The sequence below is a fragment of the Barbatula barbatula genome (genome assembly GCF_947034865.1).
Source record: "Barbatula barbatula genome assembly, chromosome: 22".
Taxonomy (NCBI): Eukaryota; Metazoa; Chordata; class Actinopteri; order Cypriniformes; family Nemacheilidae; genus Barbatula; species Barbatula barbatula.
The window spans coordinates 7,800,413-7,827,894 of NC_136785.1; the positions used below are offsets into that span (position 1 = coordinate 7,800,413).

The window sequence follows — 27,482 nt, forward strand, 5'->3', positions numbered from 1 at the left end:
ACTATTCGATCATCAACTGCTCTTTTTACCACATGGGGCCTACTGTCAAATTAATAATTTTATTATTTACATATGTGATCAAGCAGAAACTTTAATCAAAAGTGACACAATTAAATACATAAGACATTACTCAAGTCTAAAATGGCAAGACATGAGATTTGCTATCTAAAAAACATACATTATACATTAGGCCCCAATTATCATAGGGCCGATCAAAAATATCCCACCCTCTGTTATGCAGTATAAAAACTGTACAAGTAATTTGGCGCACAGTGGAGGAGCCTTTCAAGAGCACCGCAACATTTATTAGGGTTTTTTAAATCCTTAATGTATAAACTATTATCATTTGGTAATTTATAAGGTTTGTCAACAAATAATGTCTTTTCATTTTGACTTTTTAAACTTTGTGTATGACTGAATATGATAAATCAATTTTTTCATGTGTATTTTATGTATCTTATTTTACCTTGTGTTTCTGATCTGCATTAGTTTCAAGTGGAATGGACAACATCTCCACCTTTTCTTCGTTCTCCCTCACAGCTTTTAATGACTCCAGCATGTCCAAAATTGTTATATTCTCTTTTGCACTTCCGGGCTGTTTCTTGACGATTTTTATCAATTCACTATTAATCTTGATCATTCTTCTGGATAAAGTTCTCCACCAGCCCATGTACATATTTGTGTGTAATTTATGTATAAATGGATTATATGGAGTCACAGGATTTTATCCACCCTTTTTATATTATTTACTTGTCAAAACACATGTTATCTCTCTGGAAGAATGTGTTATCCAAAGTTTTGCCATTTTCACATATGCACTTGGTGAGTTTACTAATCTGAGTGTAATGGCGTTTGATAGGTATTTAGCTATATGTAGACCGCTGTACTACCACACTGTTATGACATCTGTCACTGTTTGGAGACTGCTGTCTTTCATTTGGATGTTTCCTTGCTTCACTGCAATATTGATGATAATGATGACTCTCCGGTATCCACTATGCATGAACCAGATAGACAAACTGTACTGCGAGACCTGGATTTTAGAAAGGCTTGCCTGTCAAGTCGATACTGCTCAGTTTGTCATTAATGGAATATTTACATGTGCTATTAATGTTCTGGTATGTTTTGTGTTTTGTTCTTATGTAAAAATAATAATCGCTTGTAAGCACTCTGTGCAAAATCACAAGAAGTTCATCACCACCTGTCTTCCACATTTGGTAGCTTTTTCAAATTATGTGTTGTGGTCACTCATTAATTCTCTAAATACTCGGTTTGGAATTAACAACCTGCCTCAGGCTTTTAATAACTTCTTATCAGTTTCCTACTTGGTTGTTCCTCCTTTGATCAATCCTATAATCTATGGAGTAGTATTAACTCCTATTAGAATGAAGGTGAAGTATGCATTCCAAAGATTAAAGATTAGATTAGGCATTTGTAACAAGAAATTGATTTGTGCTCATTAAATAATTGCAAAACAAAATTATTTAAATTATGAAATTGAGACACATTCACAACAAACATTCTCTAACAAACTGTGAGATTTTGGTTAGACTGTACACTGTAAAAATTATTCAATCATTACTGTGTTATGTCAGTTCTTTTCTTAATTCGTTACACTTTGCTTCCATGTACTGTATTTAATTCAGCTGTAAAAAAAGACCCTACCTTTTAAATAAATGATAGGCTGTGTTTATATTTTATATAAACACATCTCTATTTATTTCTTACCTGAAATGAACGTGACAATTTTTATTTCAAATTACTTTATTCCTTTGTATAGAATTTGGTTGAATTTATATAAAAAAACTTTTAATTTTCCTTAATGAAAACTGCAATTTTGAAAGTTCCTCTATATCCCTATGTTTCTGCATCTAATGGTTATATAAAGAATGAAATTTATCAATTGTTTCATGTCATTTGTAAGCAGTTTTTTATGTTTATTTACTGTTTATTTGTGTAAATAAAATATGCATAACAAGTGCTTATGATAAAGTACACGTGTCTGCTGTTAGGGAAACATGATATATGATCATGCCTGCTGCTACAAGATCTTTAAAAAACGCCTGAAAACGCATCTCTTCCGTCAACATGTAGCTGATTGATTTTATATTCTTTTATGTCTTCTTAAGAAATAAAAAATAAATCAAAAAATTGTACTAACCTCACTATTCTTAGCTTTGTATACTGTGCTAGGCTTTAATGGACTTTTGATGCACTTGTGCATTTTGTTGCCTATGTTGTTATAATTGCTTCCAATGTTTCTAAATGTAAATGCATTTATAACAAAGCACAAAACAGGCCTGTTTTACATGCATTAATGCAACATTCTGGTTTGAATATCACACTGTAAATTATGTGATGTCAATGTAATTATTTGGTGCCATCTTCTGGTGAACACGTATATACCACCTATTCCTTTTTAATTCGGAATGCCTAAAATAATTTATTAACAATTTCAAACAACTGTAAATTATTCTTCTTTGCTTTTAACATTTTCCGTTCTCCAAGAGACATACAAATTCATGCCAAAGGATGATCACTATACAGTGGTAATCTTTAATGCAAATAAACAGACTGTGCTGATCATTGAGATTAAACAAATAAAGAAAATGTAGCAGATCCAAAAATATTTGCTGTAGTTTTCACATCAGAGAAACTCAAGGTGAAAAGTTTAATTTGCAAGATGCTCTTGCAACACCTCATAAAACAGGGTTTTCAGAACAGGGTTTGATTTCCCAAATGCAGTGCAAGCAAAACAAACACAAATACAAATACTTTTTTATGTTTTGGATCAGTGTGTGTGCATTAAACAAAACTCATACTGTAGTTGCGGTTTCCTGAACAGAGATTATCTTAAACCAGGACTAGGCTTTAGTTATATTAGAAAATAATTTAAAGACACAGACTTTACAAAAATACACCGTTAACATTTAAGTTAGTCTGGAAATAGGTTTAAGCCCTGTCTGGGAATCCGCCCCTTAAAGGTGCAGTTTGGCTTTTCGCTGTTAGAAATTTTGTGACACTTATTAGCGCACAATTTCTCCCTACTCATCGCACTCTGAATACTTTATTTTGAAATATAAAGATTAGAAAATAAATTTATTTTACAAAACAAATAGAAGAAGATTGCTGAAACACCTAAATATGGCCAGGCCATCGGGATAAGCATGTGTTTTAAATCAGATGATCTTTTCATTTACGTTAATCATTTACATCAGCGTGATGGTGCAGTGAATGCCTCCTCTAGTTACATACTTTCACTAAATACAATTAAGAACAATGTGTTCATTCATTCTTCTGAATGATTCAATTTTGATTTGAAATCTGTTTGGAGTGACTTTAATTGAGTCACTCCTCCTTCCAGAGTCACTTGTAAAATAAGACCCAGCCTGACCAGAATGCTGTGACAACTTTGGAATACGATCATCCCAGAAAACCGAAAACCACCATGAAACCTCAGTGTATGCTTGTGCTAGTTCTCCTGGTCATCTTTGCAGTGCACAGTAAGTTTGCTTGCATTAAAAAAAAAGCTTTTTGAAACTTTTAGGTATTTTGTGCTTGTGTGAACCTGATATTTCAGATCACATTCCTAGGCCAAAAATGAGCAATGATATGAAGATGTTTAAGTGAAGGTAATATTTTGTAATTACAAAGGACAAAACAGCAATATTTGGGTGTTTCCCAAATTAAGTTTAGCTGATTTTGCAGATTGTTTTCATCTTTCAGTTTTGATATTTTTGGAGCTAAAACATTAATTTTTTATCAAAGGCAAAGTGAATGAGGCCGTGTCGTTTCCCTGGGGCTGTGCTAGCCTCAGCGGAGTCTGCAGACAAGGAAAATGTCTGCCTTCAGAACTCTACTTTGGACCATTCGGCTGTGGCACAGGGTTCCAGTAAGTTCCAAAATTTATAACACGCATGATCCATAATGTTAATACATAAACAACACAGCAAGATTCTGATACATTTCCTACACATCAAATAAACAATTAAAAAATATAATGCTGCTTGTTTGTTTCTTTCCAGATGCTGCGTGTCACATTTTCTATGAGAAATGACAGCAGATTCAACCATGTGAATTCAATCTTTTTTGTGATCGGTTTCTGTCTGTTCTTTAATTCAACACATGCCTAAATATTTGATTTTGGATAATGCATGGAGAGATGTGTCAGATGCCTGAGAAGGGATCTTGCCCTTAGGATCACATATTTGAAATGGAACAGTTGTCTCTAGGCTCTAATCAACAGTCTGTAAACAACAAAAATGTGTGTACGTTATAAAAGCACTGATGGAATAATAAACTCACAACCTTTTTTTGTATTTGTGAATGTGTAAAAACCCAACTCTTAAACCATGATTGTTGAAGACTTCTCAATAAAACCCTCATGTGTTTGTCATGTGAACTGCATTCTGGAAAGGTTTTTTTGTGGTTGATATTTCATTGGGTTAGCTTTGGAAATTAACATGATGATAACTAAAGTTAAGTTAAAATAAGAATGAATTAAGTAAATAACTAAGCAAATTGTCAAAAAGATCCTATTTTTGTAGGAATTAAAACCAGTTTAAACCAGTCGCTGAAAACTGAACTAGTTAAATTTAGTTTCACAGTAATAGAGATTAATCATTTCATGTTGAAAATAAAATAAAAATGTAGGCCTATCTACATAAATGTTTGTTTGTTAGCCAACTGTTTTATGGTTATCATCTCTAAAAAGAGTATGTCTTAAATATATAATATTAAATATCAAATAAAATATTAGGAACGGGACATCATGAAAACAGATAAATGAGATGTTCTATACATTTAAGGTCACTTGCCATATAGAATAAGTGCTAATCTACTGTAGTGCTAATTTAACTTTACATAAAGTAAAGTGCTTTTAAACCATTACTTGTTTTCAGAGGTTTTTGTTATTCATTTGTTTCAATGTTTTAATATATCGGCTATTTTAAAATCCTTATTGAAATATGAAGTTGGTTTACATAAGGGCCACTTAGTTTTATGTATATATGTATATGTATATATGCCATTTGCGGTTAACTTATACAATAAATAACTGTACTGTTCTTTACTTCCTAAATTGTTATTTTCCAAATAACAAAATACACCAATTTCTACCATACTGTCAAATTTCCCACTGATATAATCTTCTCATTTTGATCAACATGTTCTTGAATAGATACAATGGTAAAAAAGTAAAATCGTTTATTTTACCTGCCCACTAAATTCACAGGTAATGTCAAGTTTCAGACGTCTTCTTGTGACACGTAGGCCCTCCCACTGCTGACGCTCTATCCCACGTGACCGGAAGTAAATAGAGTTCCCCAGCGGTTCCCGCGTTTGGTGAAGTTCAATAACAAGCGTGTAGTAGAAGCTGCAGGCATTGCCGATATGGATGACCTGTATCTGGACAATATTGACGAATTCATTAATGATCAAAATAAGATCGTAAGTTGCTCTTTATGATGCCAATTTTATTAACATTTGCAAAAGTTAGATGCCTGATTAAATATCTTTCACGGGGTTGTTGAGTGCTTGTTTGCGCTGAATCATTGCCTAAAATGATTATGCTACTCGTATAGCTAATGTAGATTTACAAAACATAAACGTTTGCCGGCTTATTTAGGAAATTCGAGCGGAAAAAAACATCTTATTCTGTGTTTTGTAGATGAGGTACCTCTGTTTGTAAGCTGATTGATTAAACATATGAATCTGTCTGCGTTTATACTTCAGGTTACCTACAAATGGCTCAGTTTAACTCTTGGGGTTCACGTGAACACGGCCAAACAGTAAGTCCTGTCCTAGCTGTGATATACTCAGGTCTAGCTGGTCGTGTTGGTCTCTAAACATGTGATATTGTCGCAGAATGCTGTATCATTACTTGGAGAAGAAACGCAAGGAAAGTTCAGGATTTCCTCTTCATGCCACCTATCTCATAACTGGCAAATGTGTTGAAAAGGGCAGCGTGGTAAGGATCATTACTGAATGCACATAATGTACACAAATGTTCCCTTGCATTACATTGGCTTTTATATTAGGAATGTCTGTAAATCACTTTAAATAATTTGCTTCGTGCGTTCCCTGGAAATTGAACCCTTAAACTTTGCAGTGTTAAAACAGTTGAGTTACAGGAAAACTTCTGATAGAAAGTTTCTGTTGTATTTTAGTGTCATAAAGTCTCAGTAGTACGCGAGGACAAGCTTGAGGGTAAGATTGACGTTTCTGTATCTCATCTCACATTTTCCTCTAGTATTAAATCCCTTAAAATAAGACTATGGTCATATATTTCAATAGATGACTTCAGATTAATAAAAAATATGTTTTGCTACTGATACTTTGTACAAGTTGGCTTTGATTTTCTTCTTCTCTGAACAGCTGTCAAAGCAAAGATGGACATTACCATCAGCGTGCATGTGTACAGTCTTCAGAGAGCAGAGCTTAAGGATAGTGCTCCACTTTACAGCACAGACTATGATGCTCTTAAGGAGAATATGAAAAACTGCAACAAGTATGTGGTCATGATATAACCTATAATGCAAAAAAAATTGCAAACTGCTTATTCTTTTCTCCCCCTTCAGGTACAGTGCTATACGATGTGCTGCAGCGGTCCCCATGTCTTCTGCAGAGCTTCAGCAGAGGGAGTCTGCTTCAGTCCCTCCAGCTCAGAAGGAAGTCAGTAAACCTGACTTGAATGAAAACACTTCAGCTACCTCCAAACCCAGTGCTAAACAGCCCACAGGCATCATGGGAATGTTTGCGAGCAAAAGCGCTTCTAAGAGCCAAGAATCCAGCAAGGAAGTAAAAACGGAGCAGAAAGATGATTCTTCTGTAGTAAGCATGCCTCTCCATTATTTAATGCAGATCACACACAAGATTGTGTGTGAATAATTTAATAGTTGCATATGTTTTAGGTTGAAACATCAAAAACCAAACCAACCTCCAAAACAAACCCCATGAGTAACTTTTTTGGGAAGTCTGCCCAGAGTGAGTACTGTTTGATTTTTTTAACCAAACTGCCAGTCACAGAAGAAAACTGAAATCCACAAAATTGAAACACATTTTTTGGGTTGATTAGAAAAGGCGGATGAAAAGCCCAACAAAAGCATCAAAGAAGAAAAAGACGGAGGCACGGCAGAATCTGCTACCATGAGCCAAAAGTCTCAGAATTCACCCAAGTCTGAAAGTGGCATTAAGGAAGAACAAACCAAGGTGTCAAAGTCCATGAAGAATGAATCCAAAGACACTCGCAAGTAAGATTTACAACTGCTTCGTCAATTTTAAAAAGCTTTTATGTTTCAAATGTTTTGATGAGTGTCATTATTAGTCAGAAAACAGTACGCCTAAGGTGAATTATTATCAGTAGTAATATTTTTTTGCTATGTGGTAGGGATGCTCGAATTGACCGTTGACCAATTGTAAAAATTTTGACCGTTTAGTACTATCAGTTAAACAATTTAAAAGGTATGTTTATATAAATAATATTTTTGTAATAATAAAATAATTTCTTAATAGGTTTTAAAAATAACTTTTGAATCATCCTTTTTTTTGTTTTTTGTATGGTGAAAGAAAAATATGCTAAACATGTGTTAACTCATAGAGCGTTCAGAGGCGTGCGACCAGGTGTAAATGCACTCCGAAATGTTTTAGAGACTTAAATTTCCGATTTAAATCCGATCACGCAAGTCACTTGATGAAACTGGACAAGTGTAATTCATCTGATTGTTGAGGCCACATTTGTCAGGGCTTTACTCCTCCAAACGGAGTGCCACTGGCAGCCTTGCTAAGCGAAATGAAGCTCAGCAAAGCTATTAGCGGAGCTACTGCAAGAGAATTTCTCTGCTAGCCATCAATTTATCCTTTACATAAACTTCTGTGTTTTCATTTTGTCATAATTTATTAATTATTTAAGTTATTTTCTTGTCTGTTTATATTATGCATTGGATTTCTATTATTTTAGTTTTTGTCCATTGTCCAAAACGCTGCAGGTTCGTGAAAATGTCAAATGTGAATGCAGGTGCTGTTGTTATGCTGCTGTTTGTATGTATGTTAAAATAAATCAGAATTTATTTTTGTATTTGTAACGTTTCACACACCTTTGTCAACTGTAGCTGTGTCTCATTTCGAAGTCTACGTCCTCTTTGTCGCATGCGTAAGCAGTGGACAAATGTGACCTCCGGAGGACGCCTTCGAAATGAGATGCAGCATGTAATTTTATTTAATTCCAATGTTCTTTTAAATCTTATCGGTTAACTGTTAATGTTCGGATAATGAGTGTCGGTTCTCGGTTAGGGAAATGTATCGAAATGAGCATCCCTGGTATGTGGCCTTTAAATATGCATTTCACGTTTTCAATACAATTTTCTAGATGATTTTCTATTTGTGGTATATTACTCTTACTTATTACAAGATGATGTACATGATTGTTTCCTCTAAGTAAAACGAAGCGGCGAGAGGTTCTGGACAGCGATGATGAGAACATGGAGAGTCAGCAGAAAAAGAGACGGAGGATAAAGAAGCCCCAACCAGACAGCAGTGATGATGAGGGTAGGGAGGAGTCAAGGAAACGAAGGGAAAGACAACAGTCTAAAGTCTTGCTTTGCAGAATTGAAACAATCCAGATGAGGCTCTCTGCATCCCAAAATGAAGAAAAACAAAGAAATGGGTTTCCCCTTTGGGCAGAGAACTGAATATTAAAATAGTTTCAGACAATAGACAAAAGCTGATTGACAACATTCATTGATTATCCTTTTTTTGTATCTGTTCTTTTATTATTCCTTTTGTATATGTATATCTGTGAACTGTATATATTTATTTAATATGTCTCTGCTCATTCTCTTTTTCCAGTTGTGCCAGATTCTCCACCTGTGCTTAATGTACAGACACCCAGCCCCAAAAAGCAAGTGAAAAGAGAGGATGTTTCACACAAAGAAGTAAGAATCTTTTTAATAAACATTCCAAGTCAAACACGGCCACGATACAGCGTACAATTTATCCACAACGAATGAAATAACACGATCAAGCAGATGTCCTGAAGCTGAGCCGTTGGTGTTAATTGTTTGTGTTTCTGCCATTTTCAGGAGAGCTCAGAAGTGAAGAGGAGGAAAAGGAGGCGTGTTTTAAAGTCCACTACATTTGTTGATGAAGAAGGAGACTTTGGTAAGCATCACTTTGATTGTAATAAAAAGCCCATGAGGATCATTTTATATTGTCTGAGTCCGCAAACATTTTTGGCATGACTAATTCATCACGTTTGAAAGAAATTATTATGACTATAAATGAAGTGTTTATGTTAGTTAATAAATGGCCTTGCATACAGCAAAGAAGTAGAGTGAGACTTTCATGTGAATGAATGTTTGACTTGATTACTGTTAATGTTTCTACTTGGCATACAGTAAGTACTTGTAATTTTTCGCATTCCTCAGAATTTTGTTCATCAAAATTACAACACAGTAACTCTTTAATGTGGATTTATGGGGTACATTTTAATTTTGTTTATTGTTTTTATTTCCATGCTTGATGGACTTGCCTCTATCAATGAATAATTGCAAAAGAGATTGCATAAATCTAGTTAAACCAGATGCCTGAAAAAACCTGATTTATACCTGGGGTGTCAAACGATTAATTGCATCCAGAATAAAAGTTTGATTACATAATTCAAGGCTGTGAACTGTGCATATTAATTTAGTATTTATAAACACCAGAACATACACGTACATGTGTGTGTGTGTGTATACTGTATATATTTAGGAAAATCTAAAATATTTCTCTAAAATTAAAGCATGTATGTGTATGTTTTATATAACATAATATGCACAGTACACAGACATACAGTTGTGTTCAAAATAATAGCGTTGTGCACATTCTAACATCAAGAAAAAAGTATCACGTTTGTTAAGAATGTTAGGCTGTTCAAAAAATAGCAGTGTCTGCATTTTTCTTTACAAAGTCAAACATATACAGTATAAATTTATAAAATGAAAAATGCTTGAAGATTTAGCGTTCTTGTGAATCACTGAACTAATATTTAGTTATATAGCCAAGGTTTCTGAGAACTGCTTCACATCTGTGTTGCATGGAGTCAACCAACTCCTGGCACCTGTAAACAGGTATTCAAGCCCAGGACGGCTGCCCTACAGACCACAATTCCTCTACATTTCTTGGTTTTGCCTCAGAAACGGCGTTTTTAATGTCACCCAAAAAGTTTTTCTTTCTGGAGATTGGGCTGGCCACTTCATAACGTTAATCTTGTTGGTCTGGAACAAAGATGTTGCTCGCTTGCTGATGTTTTGCAGTGTTGTCTTGTTGAAATGCCCTCTTCAGCATAAGACAACATGACCTCTTTAAGTACTCAAACTGATCCATCATCCTTGGAATCCGATAAATAGGCCCAACACCATAGTATGAGAAACATCCCAATATCATGATGCTTGCGCCACCATGCTTCACTGTCTTCACAGTGTTTGGGGTCGTCTGACAAATAGTCCTTAGACCCAATAAGAACAATCTTGCTTTCATCATCAGTACACAAATTACTGCGCCATTTCTCTTTAGGGCAGTCAATTTGTTCTTTGGTAAATTGTAACAACAATGGGTCTTTTACGGGGAATTCTTGCCAATAGCTTGGCTTCACGAAGGCGTCTTCTAATTTTTACAGTACTCACAAGTAACATCAGACTTTCTTTGATCACCCTGGAGCTGATCATTGGCTGAGTCTTTGCCATTTTGGCTATTCTTCTAATTCATAAGAATATATTTTTTCATTTAGCAGACGCTTTTATCCAAAGCGACTTACAAAGAGTTCGGGGAGCAATAAGCGATATGTCATAAAAGAGCAATAGTACAATAGGTGCTAATAAAAAGTTACTAGTTTCAACAAAAGCTAGACCACTACCTATTGAGAGAATAGGGTTAGTGTTTTTTTCATTTGTCTGTCAAGTATTCGCAGAGAGGTGTGTTTTAAGTAGTTTTTTGAGGGTTGTGAGAGATGTGGTTGACCGGACCGCATTGGGAAGAATGTTCCATCAGGAAGAAGTTGTGAAGGAGAATGAGCGGGAAAGGGATTTAGTGCCCTTATGAGAAGGCATTACAAGGCTCCTCTCGTTTGCTGAACGCAGGGTTCTTGATGGGGTGTGAAAGTATTTTACAGAACACCATTTTACTTAGTTACTGTTGTACTGTCCATTGCTCTCTGAAAATCTAATGTCTCTGTTTTCTAGTGACTGAGAAAGGTTATGTAAGCGAGTCTTACTCTGAGAGTGAAGAATCCGAACTCAACAGTAAAGTCAAAGACTCGGTCTCACTCAAGAAGTCATTTGGAAAAAAGGAGGATGAGAAAAAAGAAAAGAGCCAAAAGAAACCTGCAGCAGCATCTAACAAAACAACGAAGCAACCGTCCATCATGGGATTTTTCCAGAAGAAATGATTTTTTTCCTTTCATGAACTTCAAAGCACTTGGTGGTCTGCAGTGATGTACCTGCGTTGTTTTACATGAACCATGTGAGTTATAAGAGCTATAAAAGACATCAACACTTCTACATTTACATGCTGAGCTGACAGATGTTTTTTACCGAAGTCATACCAACACTTGACTGTGTTTCTCTGTTGATGCTGAATGTGCTTACTGGAAACCGGCCTTATTTGACAATTCATGTTACATTACGATCAGAAGATTGTCAGGCCTATTTAGGCAAATCAACATTTATAATAATTTTCCCCCGTAGTATTGTCTTTATAAAATAAATATTCATTGTTCATATATCTCAAACATGATTGGTTGATATGGAACATTGTAAAATAATTTTGTATTCTTGATTGGCTCCTATAATTTTTGGTTATTTGTTAAACATTTGTTGTTTTCTTCTCTGAGCATCGTATTTCAGCATGACATCAGTTTTTGGAATCGTATTCTTGATTCTGGATATTTTGACTTATCAAAACAAAACTTACTGTGTTGGAATGGCATGCATTTTAAAATCGGTACAAGCTCCTCTGATCCACTGCCATAGACTTGAGCAAATTGAGCATGTTGTGCCAAACCATCATTCCCCAACAAACTCTCTTTATCTAAACTTTGGTCTGTGGCTATATTTAGAGTCAGAGCTTTGTGCAGCTGAATGTGAGAAGAAACATGAAATGTAACATTTTCAATTTGGTTTCTACACAATGTTTTTAAATGATACAGCAAAGACAAAAAATACAAAATTTGTTCAAATCCAAATAAACTTCTAAAGTTTGCTGTTTCAAAACCGTCATAAAAACACAAGTTAAATACAGTATTAAAACTTTCCTTCTTCCCCCATTAGCTCTTTAGTTTTCCCTATCATTATCTCCATCCTCTTGATTTAATGCTTTGGCTATTGCACGATTTCAGTTTTATTCTGCTTTCATAGCTACTCAGATGTGGTATGCCTTTTCAGCCCAGGTGGAATAAATCATTTGGAATTGTAAAAATATAATAATACAAGTTAAGTATATATCAAGTAAAGCCCCATTATTGATGTCAAACTGCCCTTGAGCATTCTGCAAAGCCATTAAATATGACAATGCTCCAGTGCTTTTATATATTGTACTGCATGTCAGCTTTCCCTTCATAAAGACTTAAAATACACATCTCACAAAAGCTTCCTTTAGGGCTTTTTGGCTTTCTGCATACAAAACAGGATCTTGTAATGTTGAAAAAGATATGACAATGGGTTTAAAAATCATTTATTTCTGTTCCTTTGGCTCTTACACAATATTCACATTTGATTAGTAACATATTTGACCCCCTTTTCACATTATCCCGATGTAATACTTTTTGTTGCAAAGATTTTGTTTTTAAATAATTAAAGCTCAACTATGACAAGAAGCTCCATCACAACTTTTCTAACGTTAACTTGCAACGTGTTTGAGTTCATTAAGTCAATATGTTTGTAACGTTTAAGGTTCTTTTAAAATGTTTTACAGACCTCCATAAAACTTTATTATGTATCAAACAATTAATACAGAAAAAGTGAATCTCTAAAGGTCCCTCTTAAGTGTGAGAATGAGAGAATTTTCCTCATGGGCATGAAGGAGTTTTGCTTTGTAAACGAATGCCAACAACACATGAAACGCCAATAACTCAAACATTCAGCAGAGATTTATTTCTCTGAGTTCCCTCCTGCTTTTCATGCAAAGCTCTTAAAGAATAAATCATTGTGTATTTATTGAAAGCAGATTCTTGCATGGTCATCTGAATGGGTGATACTGCCGTTGATCCGAAAGACCACTGCTCTTTGTCAAAACAGGAAAATATGCAAGACGTGATTGGAAAAGGCAGAGAGTGCATCACCTCTTAAGGGTTTTAGTTCTTACGGGCTATTTTTAGGGCGTGTGGTACCTCACATCTGGACCAGTCTTCATGCGTCAAAACATGTCTGTTTCCGATTACCGAATGGAACCAGTCTTATGAATACAAAGACTGATTACTTCTAAAACACTTCTCTTCATCATCATGTCACATTAGCCATATGACAACCATCCATCTAGTGTTGATATGGCGTACACGTAATTAATGGTATCCATGACAAAGACGAGTCTGTTCTCACTTATTTAGTGCCTTTTGGGAAATATTCTGAATTCATATTTACTATATTTTGCATTAACATTGCTTATGGAGTTAAGTGATATTAATATTATCATATGGGTGCAACACAAACCTTTCTTAATTAACATCAGTCAGCTGCATTTTGTATTTCCACTTTACTATTGTTTTTCCTCACACAGAATGGATCAGAACAAGATGATGCATGTCTGGATTGTTCACAATAGACTGCTCAGTCTCAGATGATAGATGAATGGCTAAAACCATGAGGGAAAGGGGAAAAACAGCACAATGAAGACTTCTCGTGTATTGTGATGGCACATTTATTTAGAGCTTTCATAAACATCTTAATCAGCTATGAAAGCAAACACGGCCATCAGAGTGAATTATATTATATTACCTACTATATATTATATTATACTACTATTAGTTGCTTGTAGTCTGTGAATCTGGAAAGCACCTTGCTGAGCAGCGGTTGCTGGAAGAAATGTCGATTCGACATGAGCTTTAAAATGTTGCATTTTATTCACTTTGATTGCTGATATTCAAGTCTGATTGTAAATGAAAAAAGCTGTCTGTGACTGTATCTGTCCTGTGGCTCAGTGGTTCGGCATGGCGCTAGCAACACCGAGGTCATGGGTTCGATTCCAGGGATTGCACATACTCAAAAACAAATGTATAGTATGATGCAATGTCAGTAGCTTTGGATAAAAGCGTCTGCCAAATGCATAAATCTAATGTAAAGACAGGTTCCCTGTATAGTTTTTACATATATAGTTGAGGTAAATGTTTTTAACATTTATGCATTTTTCAGACACTTCTATCCAAAGCGGCTTACAGTGCATTCAAGCTATACATTTTTAATCAGTATGTACTCTATGAACCTACTTTTATATTCAAATAGATTGATATTGAATCAAACTGAATTTTGGAAACCAATTTGGAAAGTTTGATTAAAAATCAAACTGTGAAAATGTGACAATGCCCTGACTTTTTAAAACACGGTAGCAGCAGTTTGACTATTTATTACTATTGATGTTCACTCAAAAGCTGAAATGTCTTTGACCTATTTTAACTAATAAATAAAACAAACTCAATATTTTAATGAAGTGCAAGAACTGAATAATCGACCAAAACCTTCTGATTAATCTGAGAAAATAATTGATGATCAAAATAATAATTTGTTGCAGCCCTACAACACCAGGGCCACATCTTTACACAAGAAGTGTCATCCATCTGCTATTTTCAAATCCAAAATGACACATTGGTATTTTCTTTTCTTAAAGAATGTATGCGATTTTCTACAGTTAAACACAAAGTTTTTTTGATAGGTGTGTAAAAAATATCATATTTGAGCATTTAGAAAAATTAAAAACAAAACAAGCATTTCTGAGCACTTCATTCAAATACGGTGACATTGATGACATCTAATCTCACATGGTCTCATGATAACATATAATCATTATATAAATCACTCATCGTCTCATACATGCCTATTGTTTCACTTTTAAAAGCAAATTAACTTTTGTTGGGGTTATTTTGTGTACTTTTGGAGCTTTACGGTTTAGGGATCTATATTTGTATAAGTGACATACCTTTATTGACATCCCATTGTTGTTCAACTTGAAGTGATAGTTCACCCACAAATCTGTAAATTCTGTCATCATTAACTCGGCCTCTTGTTATTTCAAACCTTCTTCCACAGAACACAAAAGAAGATATTTTGAAAAAAGTATTTGAACAGCACTGGCCCTAATTCTATTCTATTCAATGGACACAGAACCAATGCAAGTAAATGGGGGCCAGATAATCTTTTAAATATCTTCTTCTGTGCTGTGTGGAAAGAAGAAAGTCTTGAAATGACAAGAGGGTGAGTTAATGTTGACAGAATAAATTATTTTGGGTGAATATCACTTTAAGAAAGGAAATATGCCCTTGCCATCCCGTATATAAGTTTGTAAAGTAATTTCATTTTTGGGTGAACTAAAAATGAAACATGCACATTGAAACGCAATAACTACACAGAAACTAAATTAACCACAAATAAATATTAAAATCCATTGACACTTCAACGTGCAACAATGAGAAGAAGGCCGAGCAGGAATACACACAGTGAAATGGTCCAGATGCTCAGACTACCAGGGCCAAGCGCTAAATGTCATGTAGTAGGAAGTCAAAACCTTAAGCCAAAAATAAAGAGACCATGTAAGTACCAGCCCACAGTAAAGAGAAATTAGTTTAACAGCACAGTTGTTAGTCATAGATGACTAGCTGTGTCAAAAAAGGATCTTAACAAGGTCTCAGGCTGTGCTCAGGAAACAAAAGACTTCCTGTGATAGAAAGTCAGAGATTTCAATATGAACTTGAACATTTCTTAACAAATTCGCTTAACACATTTTTTTTATTTCATAAGTTTGTGTTGGCCATATGTTCTTTTTTTGTTATGGCAAGTTATAAAAACCTCAGGCAACTCTTTTAAATCAATACAGACATAATTAAAAGTTGAGCCATACATTTATTTAATGTTCTTCACATTACAAAAGACTCTCTTTGGTGTGGGTCTGTCCAACCCTCCTCTTAAACTAACATACACAAAGACAGAAAAGGAAAAAGGAGCACAAAGCAAAATCCCATTTGTTTCCCTCCAAGCCGTTCAAAGAGAATAAATGGCCAGAAACCGTCAGATCCAACAGCCAGCAGAAATAATTCACAGCTTCATTGTGTGAATATTAAGTTCTGCAACTGAGGGGCTTCTGTTTCAAAATATTTTGTCAGGCCTTCAGTGAGAGATGAGCAGCTCCGTCTGGCACTTTGTGTGCGGCCAGTACAATGTCCCATTGTGACAGAAGAGGAAAGTGGGCTTTTGGGATCTGGAGAGAGAGAGGATATTAGTCACAACTCCCTGAACTGCCCCGTCTGGGTTCGGCAGCTGGTCGCGGTTCTTTGTGATGAGCGTTACTGTGGAATAAAGGATGTCTACATGTTCTGTCATGATGCTTTAGGAAATGCGATGGGCCGTAACAGCTTTCTGATCATTTATGCCACATTGGATTGTTCATTTCAGCCCTATAAAAATCCCCTAACAATTGTTACAGGACTTAGTTACATTAATGTTTGATAAGCTGCTACAATATGTTTGCCTTCTCATAGACATTTTGGTAAAGAAAATCACATTAAAATATGGATTATTACATTATTGTGTGGAAGAAGGTGTAATACTTCAAAATATTGATTTACCCATCCTATTATAAAACGTCATCTTATACCATACATCATAGCTTGCCAGGTGAAAAGAGCTGCTTTCTTTAGTCATTTTTGAGGTTAAACTTAAGATCTTAGTGTACTAAACTTAGATATTTTGTGACCCCCTGAATAGTAAAGACAATATTTTTGTATATTAAGTATGTGTAAAATAGAGTGCTTTAACTAGATTTATGGAAGTGAAATAAGTGCGACCAACAATTATGGCTTACAAACTATGATTAATTTCATACTTCATGGTATTTGGCTTTTATAACAACAATAAAAGACAAACTAGAAGAAAAACGCATACAATAGAAACTTAATTTGTGCATCAGAGCTTTCAAGTGTTAAGAAAACTTAAACAAGTTTGTCTGCATTAAATGCTTAAAATATTATCCATCATATTGTCGCCTTCGGGCAGACACCTTGTATTTCTCAAACCAGCACTTTTTATAAAATGAAAAAAAAACACCACTATAAATATTTGCAAAGAACCCACAGACAAAAATTAAGTGTGACTAATGATTTATGGACAAAATGAGATACAAGGTTTCGGCCTGAAAGCGAAGAGATAATATTTCATATTGATTAGTCTTAACGCCAGGATACCCCAAATATATTTTGAACATTTTAAATGCATGGGTTATACAAACCCGGTTAAATATACAGACTTCATACATGTCAATGAAACATTTCTGCATAGAAGAAAGGCAATTACATTCAATTAAAGAAAAATGTTGGCTGTTTTGAGTTTAAATAAATAGTGTATTCTTTAGTTTGTCCATGATATTTAAGACTGTTGTATAACTAAATACAGTGGAAAATGTGGCCTATGTCAACTTTATAAAAGCATTCCGGCCAATAAGCTGTCATAATCACCCTCTGTTTTACCTTTTATGTACATACAGTGGATACCAGCTAAAATAGCATGCACCATTCCTTGTAACGCTGAGGATTGCTGTAAATTAACCCTTCACTCCGCCCCAAATAATAAAGACAGTAACATGCATTCCCACAATTTTCCTGTCAAACGTGCATTTTTCAGCCAGAGAAAACGTAATGACTGACCTCAGCCCGTTCAGTAAAAAGCAAGGTCTTACAAAGAATTCTGGGATGTCAAACTCATAAAGTCTTGTGCTGAACTGACTCATAGTAATAAAGGAGATCTTTAGACTACCTGCTGCCAGCATCTGGTTTTGTACTACATGCACATTGTGTGAGGGTGTGGGTATATGTGCTCTTCTGGTAATAAAATGTATGTCTAGATGCAGGATGGCACAGTGCAAGAGAGTCAAATGGAGACTAGGAAGCACAAAGACGGTCCAGCTGTTCAGGGTTTAAGTATTTCACCACTTCCTTGATCCCATCTTCACAGCTCCGAATCTTACTGAAATCCTTCTGTTTGTCCTCCTCCTCTTTGAACTTTCTCCAGGTGTCTGTGTAAAAGAAGTTAGATGCTTTAAATAAACCAAGTGAGGTAAAATAGCTTTGTCTGGCACCTCAACTGCTTTAAAAGGAACAGTCCACCCCAAAAATGCAACAAACATTAATATTATATTTATGTCAGATGTTCGAGAGAGTTCCTTTGGTCTCTACATTCTCATATTCCCAAGCAGCTGAATGTTCTCTGAGCTCAAGTAGTTTAAATTGGCCAAAGTAGCATCTCAGTTTTCAAATCTGTTTAAAACATACTGTATAGGCTGACATTGAGGAATAAGCAATACCCTTTACTCCCTGTTAGACGGATTTAAAACAAATCTTTTTAATTGAGTTATCCAAGGATTCAATTGAAACTCAATTTCAGCTGTTTCAAAATACACTGTGGAGTTGTACTATGTATCGTATGATTTTCCTTCTTTCATACCGAAAACGTATCCGAATGGAAAATCGATTTGAAATGTAATTAAACAAACCTTCATCCAATGTAGTCAGTAAAATGTAATTTTCTGGATGCTCTATGAGGTCTTTTTTCTGAACATCACCGGTCTCCATTAGATGCAAAACACCTGCAAAGATTAGTAGACAGTTTAAAGGTGCTGTGTGTAATTTTTGGAGGATCTATCGACAGAAATGCAATATAATAGACATAACTATATGTCTATTGAGGTGTATAAAGACCTTACAAAACGAAGCTCTACAGAGCGCGTTTCGTAAATTTATTTTGTTTAATATAAGTGTCTAACGGTGCATTGAAAAAAAATAACGGAATCATTCTCTATTGAGGTGTGTACCAATCCCAATACTAAAAATACTCTACACCAGCTCTAAATGACACTCTATATTAAAACTTGATAAAAGTGCAGCATTACCGTCAACGGTTTTCCAGACTTGCACCTCTACTTCTTCGGCTCCTTGCCTCTCGATAGCAATCCTCCGCGCTTTGTCTTCTGACTGAGAAGCAGATGAGGACTTAACTTTATACACCAACAGACTGTTATTGTCTTGACCGAGCAAGCAGTCAGTTCTGTTGCCTTCTGCTTTGAGTTCTGTAAGTTCAAGTTAAATAAAAATTACGCAATGATAAAACAGTGTAACCTCTTAAAGGGATAGTTCATCAAAAATGAAAATTATCTTTTCATTTACTCACCCTCATGTCATTCCAAACTTATTCCAAAGATATTCATGAAAACATTATTAACTAAAAGCATTGGTCCCCATTGACTTTCTCTGTATATATATACTTTTGTGTGTTCCAAGAAGGTGAATAAATTATGACAGAATTTTTTTTTTGTTTCAACTATCACTTGAAAGCCTCTTAATGAACATTTTTATAGATTGACTAGAGCCCAAGTTCTTTAACATAAAACTTGATAATTAGTTGCTAACATTTTAATACGCAACCATAATACCCCTACCTGGACAGATCTTACAGCATTTCCCTTCTATCTTTATGGGATGTTGGCATGGATACTGGGTGGGACATGTGGTGCGTCTGCACTCTTGAAAGCTGTCCCTGCAGGTACACAGAATGCACTCCAAAACCCTCCCCAGCACCGGGTGCCACACGTCACCATGAGAGTATGTCTTGCCACTGTACACACAAGCTTAGAGAAAGTCAGAAACTCTACATTACTTACATTTTTTGACTTAATGAGTTTTTGACAATCAATTTCTAAAAATACAAAGTATATCCCAAACCACCCCTTTAAAGTGCACCTCTCTGATGTTTGCGCTGTAATAAAATCTTAACAGTAGTTTCAGAAGCTCCTTTGATGTGTAACTTCTGTAGATTGAGACTTCTGGAGTTGAGGCCCTGCAGTGTTGATGGTGTTGCCCTAACTGAACGGCCCCTGACCTGTTCCACAGCACACTGATCCACAGAATGCCTCTTGTGTTTCAGGATACACAAACGGCAACATTGTAACAATGGACATGAACATCACACTGTTATAAAGATCATATATAAAGCTTATTATGAATGAAAACATGAAACTAATGGTTAAGAAGTTTAAATAATTCTTGAAATACATACAACTCCTCTGTTCAGCTGCTGTCCTCCATCCCCAAATGACGCAGAATTTAAATGAATTGCACCGTCTGTTAATTCAAGGGGGAAAAAATATTTCATTCACCTAATAAGATTTGAAATCATATTGTTTCCTTTATAACTGTTCAAATGTCAGACTAAAGTGCATCCCAATATTTGCAACCTAATATCACTACAAAGCGAATAAGAAATTGCATTTCTAATGTTACCTTTGCACACCACGCAGCAGGTATCTGGTACAGAAACTGGAGACAAGCATGTAATAGGCTGACAGGTTTTTAATCCACAGAATATATTTCCATTCTTTCATGAAAACAAATAAGAAGAAAGAGTAAGAAAATTTTGAAATCACCATATAACTTACTCAAATTGTTTGAAAGCAGCAATGCAATATCAGTCCCTTTCCCACACTACATTTTCACATCCGAAGTTTTTCTTTTTAATATCTGTGTTTCTACTGTTACTGAAGATTTAGGCCTACATTTATATCTGCTTTCTCATATTGTTTTTCATTGCAGAAACACCTTCAAAAGAACCAACAGGGACAAATAAAAATGGTCAGGATTTCTTAATTTGAGTTCAGACTCAAGTGTTTTTTTATTCCTTAGTGATGTGCAACAGAAATGAATACAAACTTACAGAGCAAGTGCACATGACACATTGGTTGGACTGGCGGGATGGGAAGAGCTCGTGATTTGTAAATGTTTCCCCTGTCTGGTATATGGTTCCATTATACCTACAGGTTTTAACCGGTGCTCGGAGACCAGCAGGAGTCCGGTGCTCATCTGGGATTATGTAAAATGTCGGTCAGAAGATTCAAATACAAATGTTATGGAAATTATTACACAGTACATCATAAGACAGTAAGTACAAGCAGAATGTAAAGTAAAAGCATCATGCAACATAATAACTTAATCAACGACTGGCCGTAAGGTGAAATATTTTACCTGCACAACGAGGGCAACATTGCTGTGAATTCGTCACCGGATTTTCACATCGCAGAACAGGGCACTTGATGGTGTTGCATTTCACATGGCCAGACTACAAGCGGTTACAAGGTATACAAATATAAGACCAGCCAGAAGGTAAAGACATTAGGCCTACATATACTGTAGTGGGTGGGGCTGACGCGCGCGTGCGCATGCACGTCGACGCGCAACTGAAGAAGGCGCACTTTTTATGCTTATAGAAACTTTATATGTAAAATACAGCATTTATGTTAAAGGCGCATCGTTTGCGTCCGTATACCCCCTCAAACTAAAAAAACCACAACACAATGCAAACTGTAATCGTAATGTGGGTACGTACTTCTGTGCAAGTACAACGCATGCAGAAGATGAATCCAAAGGGCTCCAGATAGGGATGCCAGCTGTCTCCTGGCCTGTACATCTTCTCTTTAAAAGTGCAAAACACGCCCGACACTACGTGCAACACAGAGACAGTCGAGAATTACAAGATTAACATTAACTGGAATGATGTGCTGTTTAAATTGCATTACACGGGTAGCAGATTTTATTACGATAAAAACAACTAAAAAACATAAGTTTTATGCTTCTGTTTTATGTAACTAACGTCCTTGCGCAATTACGCATGTGATTATGCATGTGAGTGTAAACCCAATATCAATAAAATAGGCTACTTTGTGATGGAAGGACTAGTGACTTACTTTTCCCAGGTCGCATCGCCTCCGTTTCACCCTGAACAAACCATCGCATTATGACCAAAACGAAAAGAGGTTCCAAGTAAATCATCATTTTCTTCATTTTCAAGAAACTGGGCAGGATTGTCTTCCAAAACTTCTCTGCACTTGAACGCAGACTCGCACAGCGCGAGCCTCTGCTGCGCCTCGAGATTTTATCAAAAGCGCCTCCTACAGGAAAACCAACTTATAGGTAGATGTTTTACCAATATTATTGTTATTCGTTATTAATCGTGTAGTCCAGTACGCAATAGAGTTGTTCTAATTGAAAGCTTAGTTATTTTTAAAAACAGTACAAACGTTTACAAGAAACGACAGTTTATTGTGGTTGATGGCTGACATGACAAACAGTGTCCAGCAGGCTATTATAGGCTGTAATATAAATACTGTTTAGCAAAACAGTTGTCAGAAAAGCATACAAGTATAGACCTCAAATAAAAAATCCATCCACCCATTTATAGCACTTATCCAATGCAGGGTCACGGAGAGTGACAGCCTATCCCCACATATCTAGTCTGTTTAAAGGCATGAAAACAACTTTAGACAAGTGGTCAGTCCATTACAAGTTAAATAATAAAAATGTACGTTTGCAGAAACATGATTAAAGGTAAATATATCATCATCCTATATTATCGGCATATACTTTGATATACTGACACAATTGATACAAAGATTCTGTTGACATATTTTCAATGTCTTAAAATAAGTTATGTAAACATCGCAATTCATAACAAACGCACTGCATAGGTAAAATATATTATACAGAATTCTCAAGTGTCAAGCTGTGCTGCTTGTACCAATGTTTTCTGATGGATCATTTTGTATCTCCTCTGCATGTCCTTCAGCAAGGTCAATGCTTCCTTATATTCTTTCTTACATGCATCGTTCCCTCTACTGAGGACATTACCTGAATGAAAAATATACATGGAAATGACAACTATGAGCACATATGATTACAAACACCATGAAAGAAAAGAATACTGAAAGACATGCATACGATATCAATCTATGGACTAAGAGTAAGTTTGGAGTGTTTTCCGTGTAGTTCCATTAATGCAGCGCAGTCAAACACATAGGCAATCTGTTAAGTGTTGAAATAATAAGAGGAACAGCTGCAGAGCCAAATAGAGCCTTTCCAAGTAAACACGGCACTGCACAACCACTATTACAACTCTGCGGCATGCATGTTAGTTGACCTGTAAATCTTCAAGAACAAGCTAGTTAGCGCTAATTTGTGGTAAAATTTATTTATTGCACAGTTGGAAAAAAATTCCCGCAGTCAGAAATATATAGTCTGAAATAGCATCTTATAACACTGATTTAGCTCAACCAATTGCACTGGATTCCACCTCGATTTTGTCATTTTAATAAAAGGGCATTTCAAGGCATAGCTTAAAAAGTCTTAAAATGAGAGCAAGAGATACAGAGAGAGAGATAGAGAGAGAGAGAGAGAGAGAGAGAGAGAGGCTGTAACTGTTACCTAAGGGAACTTTGCTTATTGTTTTCATCTCCTTTATTTGAGTGAGGATATCATCAACCTTTTCTCCCTTTGACCTCTTTGGTACTAATGGTGGCAAATTTTTAATCTGTGAAAATAATTTTTCAGCGTTATTAGTTACAACAGACGATAATATTCATTCACATCCTATTGATTTTAGGTGTGTTAAACTAACCTTTTTCTCCCTTTCAGCATATGGCTTCTGGGGACGGTCTAGATTTGCTTTAGAATCTCTATATACAAGAAGATTTTGGAGCGTGTGCTCCAAAGCCCTAACGGCATGTTGAATTCCTACGTCAGGACAAATCTTGCATTACAAAAACCAAACAAACAGCACCAATTCAGATGAAGCAAATAACAGAGAAAAATCTTACCAGAAATCTCAGGCATTTCTGGGTCACATGTTTCGTCAAGTAAGATTTCATAACCAATAAGTTTTTCTGGAAATGCCTGTCTGTCTTTTGTCATCCTTTTTTTCGCATCATCTTGTTGTTCTTGATAATCTGCTTCATGTAGGTCATCAACCTAAAAACATTCACATGTATGTTAGCATGCATCTCACATAGACTTATTGAATGTAGATTCTTTACCTCTGTCACAAAGAATGGCTCCGCATTTTGATGTGTCTCACAGGATAAGTCTGCACATGTCATGTCAAAATACTCATGGTCTTTGGTGATGTCTTGCTCCTCTTCAATGCTTGTTTTAGATAAGGTGCCGAATACAGGGTTTGACCCAGACTGTAGGGCTAGAAGATTATTATGTCCATTAACTTTTCCTGTACAGAGCTCTTCTGATGTATGTTTGTTTGCCACTCTTGGAAATTTAGTTTTTACCTGATAATTCAGAAGGAAATTTTTCTTAAAAGGCTTATTTTAAAAACAAACCAAAAATGTTGCGTTATTCAAAGTTTTAAATTTGTGTCACCTTGCGTTTTGGATTAATAGCGGGTCTAATGTGTTGCTTAACACGATCAGGTGTCTTTTTGCGTTTTATGTTAATACCCAGCCTGTCTTGTAGAAAACTGGTCAACATTGGTGGATCACCTACAGTATATTGATAAACAACACGTTTAATTTTCAGATTTACTTAAAACCAAAGTACATTTAATGTAGAAATATGTTTCACATGCTGCCTGTGTCTAAGAGACCGTGATCTTACCACATCTCTGTGTTGTCAAGGGGTTTGAGTGAATAACAAGCTCTTTGAGTTTTGGAAACAATGCCACGGGCAACAATGCCTCTTCCTCTGCTATCTATGAAAAATGTGGCACACAGCTCTGATGTCAATGATTTCTTTCTGCCATCTATGTTTGTAGCATACCAATTTTTTTTAAACTGACAACACACAGACCTTATTGTTGGCCAAATTCAGATGACAAAGTTCTGGAAAAGGTAGGCCAAAATCTTCAGGGCATCTAGGATCCTTTCTCTGATCATTGAACGATAGAGAGATTACAAAATTGTGCATAACAAACATGACAATAATGACAGAATTACATAAAGTCAACAAATGATTTAGATCCCACTTTGTATGTTGCTGTGGTAGACTTTTGCTGATCCAGCGTCTCAGAGGCATCTGTTTGACACAGAACATAAATAAATTAACATTTAAAATAATTTGCTTCCCAAATAATATACTTTTTTAATTTCAATGAAACATTCCAAAACTTTCTTGCAAAACATTCACATGTATGTTAGCATGCATCTCACATAGACTTATTGAATGTAGATTCTTTACCTCTGTCACAAAGAATGGCTCCGCATTTTATTGTGACATCTAGGAAAGACACAGAACTTCCAGATTCCTGCTTCAAGCTGTTTGTTATAAAGCTTGTCTGTGCATCTTGTAATGGTGCTTTGTGTTCTAAGAGTGGGACTCCTGAGATGAAATTCCCTTGTAGGTTTAGATGTTGAAGCCTAAACCAAAGTAATAACTAAAAATGAGAGGATCGCTTACACACGTCCAAAGCAATGAATGTAAAATGTGAGTCTTGCTGCATTTTCCAAACTTATTAAAGTTAAAACATTTGCAAACAATCCAGGGCTCTCTAATCACTAGACACTAATGTTTACAACACTGGTATTTTCCTAGGGCTATAACATTGATCCTGAAGATAATTTTGTGGTTTAGCCTCAAGGGGGCAGTCTACATAAGGAAAACAGAAATACAAAAGCCTCTAACAGAAGACTGTTTACAAACCTCTTCAAGTTAGCAAGGCTTTCAAACACCCCAAGAGAACTTAATCTGTTGTCATCGAGCATCAATACCTCCAGCGTTTGAAACAAGAAGTCACACCGGTGTGTGCTGTTAACAAAAGAGTGTTACTGTAACTTTAAATAGTCACTCTGTGTAGTTTTGTTTTGTTAGGCTTTTATAATAATCTGCACTTAGATAACTAGTAAACATTTACGTTTCTTTATGACAGGTACAAGGCCCAGCCATATTAGGTGGAAGCATCTGCAATTGGTTTCCAGTTAGATGTAGCATCTTCAGATGGGGTAACAGGCCTAGATTCAATATGCTTTCACCTGTAATGCTATTAAAGGATAAATCCAACACCTGAAACAAATGAAACATGTTCAGTGACATTTAAATCACATTTCCAAGAGAAAACCGAAACACACAAGTCAACCTATACCTTTAATCTCTGAAAGTCCTCAGCACAAATCTTCAAGGTATGAAGACCGTTCAGTGCCAGCTCTAATTCCCTTAATGCAGGAAACCTGCTGAAAGGTTCTAGAAACAAATGTCGATGCTTATATTATATGCTTATTTTTTAACTTCCTAGCAGAAATATCACAAATGTTTCAGAACTAAAATACTTAAGTACCCAAAGTTAAATGGTTTTCGGAAGCATTTATGTAAGCAATATTATTAAATTCTTCCAACTCCTCAAGCCTCACCTGGAAATAAAAATGTCAGTCATGTAATAACAAAATAAAAATTAAATGAATAAAATAGATCTGAATTGATCAATCTTACTGTCTGCAGACCCAGATCACTCATGTTAACACAACAGAGGTCAGATGGCTTATCCACACAATGCAATTTAACCTGAAATAGAGTCAAGGTGTTTTTAAAATGTGAAACAAATGCATAAATTGAATGTCCCATTACAAAGAAATTACTCTATTTTACATTAGCATTCTCACCAGAAGCTGTGCATCTAAAACTGTGCTAGCAGCCTCGGGTCTTCGCTGTTCTTTCCCAGGATTAACTTTAATTTGTGATCCTGTGCCTCTTTTCTTTTTCAATATTCTCTCGTCCATAGCATTTTTGTGGGCTACAAGCCAGTGTCCTGCTCCTAATTAACATTAAAAAGCCAAAGTTAAAAAACGATTTATTAATTTAACATCTAAAGACATCTGATGCATGTGTGCCACAACCTTCTTTACTTGGATGATGAAACGATTTTATTGGGAAGCAATTTGAAGGGTAACTTTCTCCATTGTCCAGTTTGTAAACACCCAGTCCTGCCATCTCTGCCAACAAGCAGTTTACCTAAACATAAATAAAACATGCCTAATAAAGCCAACATAACAAATACAAAAACTATAAAGCCAATGAAAACACTAGCCAATTGAAAAGTTGTAGACTTATTAAAGGTCAAGATGTTAATCGTTAGTCGGACAAATACAACAAACAGGTTTATTTGCACTAGCTACGTCATTACATAACGTATCAAACAGTATTGTTTTATTAAATTGCTTAGATAAAGTACTTTCGTGACTGTACAAAAATAACTTACAAGTGACCAAATGAAATCCTTCTTGACTTATGTTTGAAAAATGTTCACAAACTAAACCTGAAGCAAAGACGCATGGTATCCTAGCAACTATAAGACGGACTTTGGGAAATGTAGTATTTTCCCAACGTTAATGTAGCTACTTTACTGGTCTGTTGATATTAAAGACTCAACCAAAAAGCTATACAAGAATATGAATATAAATAAATATATATATATATATATATATATATATATAAAGAA

The 27,482-nt window shown here is 35.5% G+C and overlaps 5 protein-coding genes across 6 annotated transcripts; 3 read left to right on the top strand and 2 right to left on the bottom strand.

The window, feature by feature from the left end:
• Window positions 1-500: 500 nt before the first annotated feature.
• LOC306911587 (olfactory receptor 2C1-like) lies at window positions 501-1,463 on the top strand (the record flags this gene model as incomplete). Its single annotated transcript, XM_079487054.1, has 1 exon — window positions 501-1,463. One exon carries the CDS (start codon window positions 501-503, stop codon window positions 1,461-1,463), a length of 963 nt encoding a protein of 320 aa, XP_079343180.1.
• A 1,985-nt stretch (window positions 1,464-3,448) lies between these two features.
• defbl1 (defensin, beta-like 1) lies at window positions 3,449-3,896 on the top strand (the record flags this gene model as incomplete). The annotated part of the gene is made up of 2 exons (XM_079487055.1): window positions 3,449-3,503; window positions 3,769-3,896. 2 exons carry the CDS (start codon window positions 3,449-3,451, stop codon window positions 3,894-3,896), a joined length of 183 nt encoding a protein of 60 aa, XP_079343181.1.
• A 1,356-nt stretch (window positions 3,897-5,252) lies between these two features.
• pold3 (polymerase (DNA-directed), delta 3, accessory subunit) lies at window positions 5,253-12,845 on the top strand. Its single transcript, XM_079485829.1, has 12 exons — window positions 5,253-5,448; window positions 5,734-5,789; window positions 5,866-5,968; window positions 6,168-6,207; window positions 6,376-6,508; window positions 6,579-6,831; window positions 6,912-6,984; window positions 7,076-7,250; window positions 8,435-8,544; window positions 8,845-8,930; window positions 9,078-9,156; window positions 11,217-12,845. Exons 1-12 carry the CDS (start codon window positions 5,392-5,394, stop codon window positions 11,420-11,422), a joined length of 1,371 nt encoding a protein of 456 aa, XP_079341955.1. The 5' UTR covers window positions 5,253-5,391; the 3' UTR covers window positions 11,423-12,845.
• A 3,216-nt stretch (window positions 12,846-16,061) lies between these two features.
• On the bottom strand, window positions 16,062-22,147 carry chrdl2 (chordin-like 2). Its single transcript, XM_079485885.1, has 11 exons — window positions 21,961-22,147; window positions 21,603-21,715; window positions 21,242-21,335; window positions 20,934-21,079; window positions 20,504-20,597; window positions 20,280-20,344; window positions 19,964-20,135; window positions 19,663-19,851; window positions 19,117-19,293; window positions 18,721-18,813; window positions 16,062-18,243 (listed from the first exon to the last, which is right to left on the bottom strand). The coding sequence occupies exons 1-11, from the start codon at window positions 22,055-22,057 to the stop codon at window positions 18,110-18,112; spliced, it is 1,374 nt and encodes a 457-aa protein (XP_079342011.1). The 5' UTR covers window positions 22,058-22,147; the 3' UTR covers window positions 16,062-18,109.
• A 3-nt stretch (window positions 22,148-22,150) lies between these two features.
• Window positions 22,151-27,324, bottom strand: xrra1 (X-ray radiation resistance associated 1). 2 transcript variants are annotated; one of them, XM_079485883.1, is made up of 18 exons: window positions 27,243-27,324; window positions 26,881-26,995; window positions 26,647-26,798; window positions 26,477-26,548; window positions 26,325-26,397; window positions 26,133-26,230; window positions 25,905-26,053; window positions 25,694-25,798; window positions 25,232-25,410; window positions 25,020-25,069; window positions 24,845-24,922; window positions 24,653-24,746; window positions 24,419-24,537; window positions 24,082-24,327; window positions 23,866-24,016; window positions 23,667-23,782; window positions 23,474-23,579; window positions 22,151-22,900 (listed from the first exon to the last, which is right to left on the bottom strand). In XM_079485883.1, exons 2-18 carry the CDS (start codon window positions 26,972-26,974, stop codon window positions 22,764-22,766), a joined length of 2,019 nt encoding a protein of 672 aa, XP_079342009.1. In that variant the 5' UTR covers window positions 26,975-26,995; window positions 27,243-27,324; the 3' UTR covers window positions 22,151-22,763. The 2 variants fall into 2 exon arrangements, with proteins under 2 accessions (XP_079342009.1, XP_079342010.1); XM_079485884.1 differs by having other exon boundaries at window positions 22,298-22,900; window positions 25,256-25,410; window positions 27,243-27,306.
• Window positions 27,325-27,482: the final 158 nt, after the last annotated feature.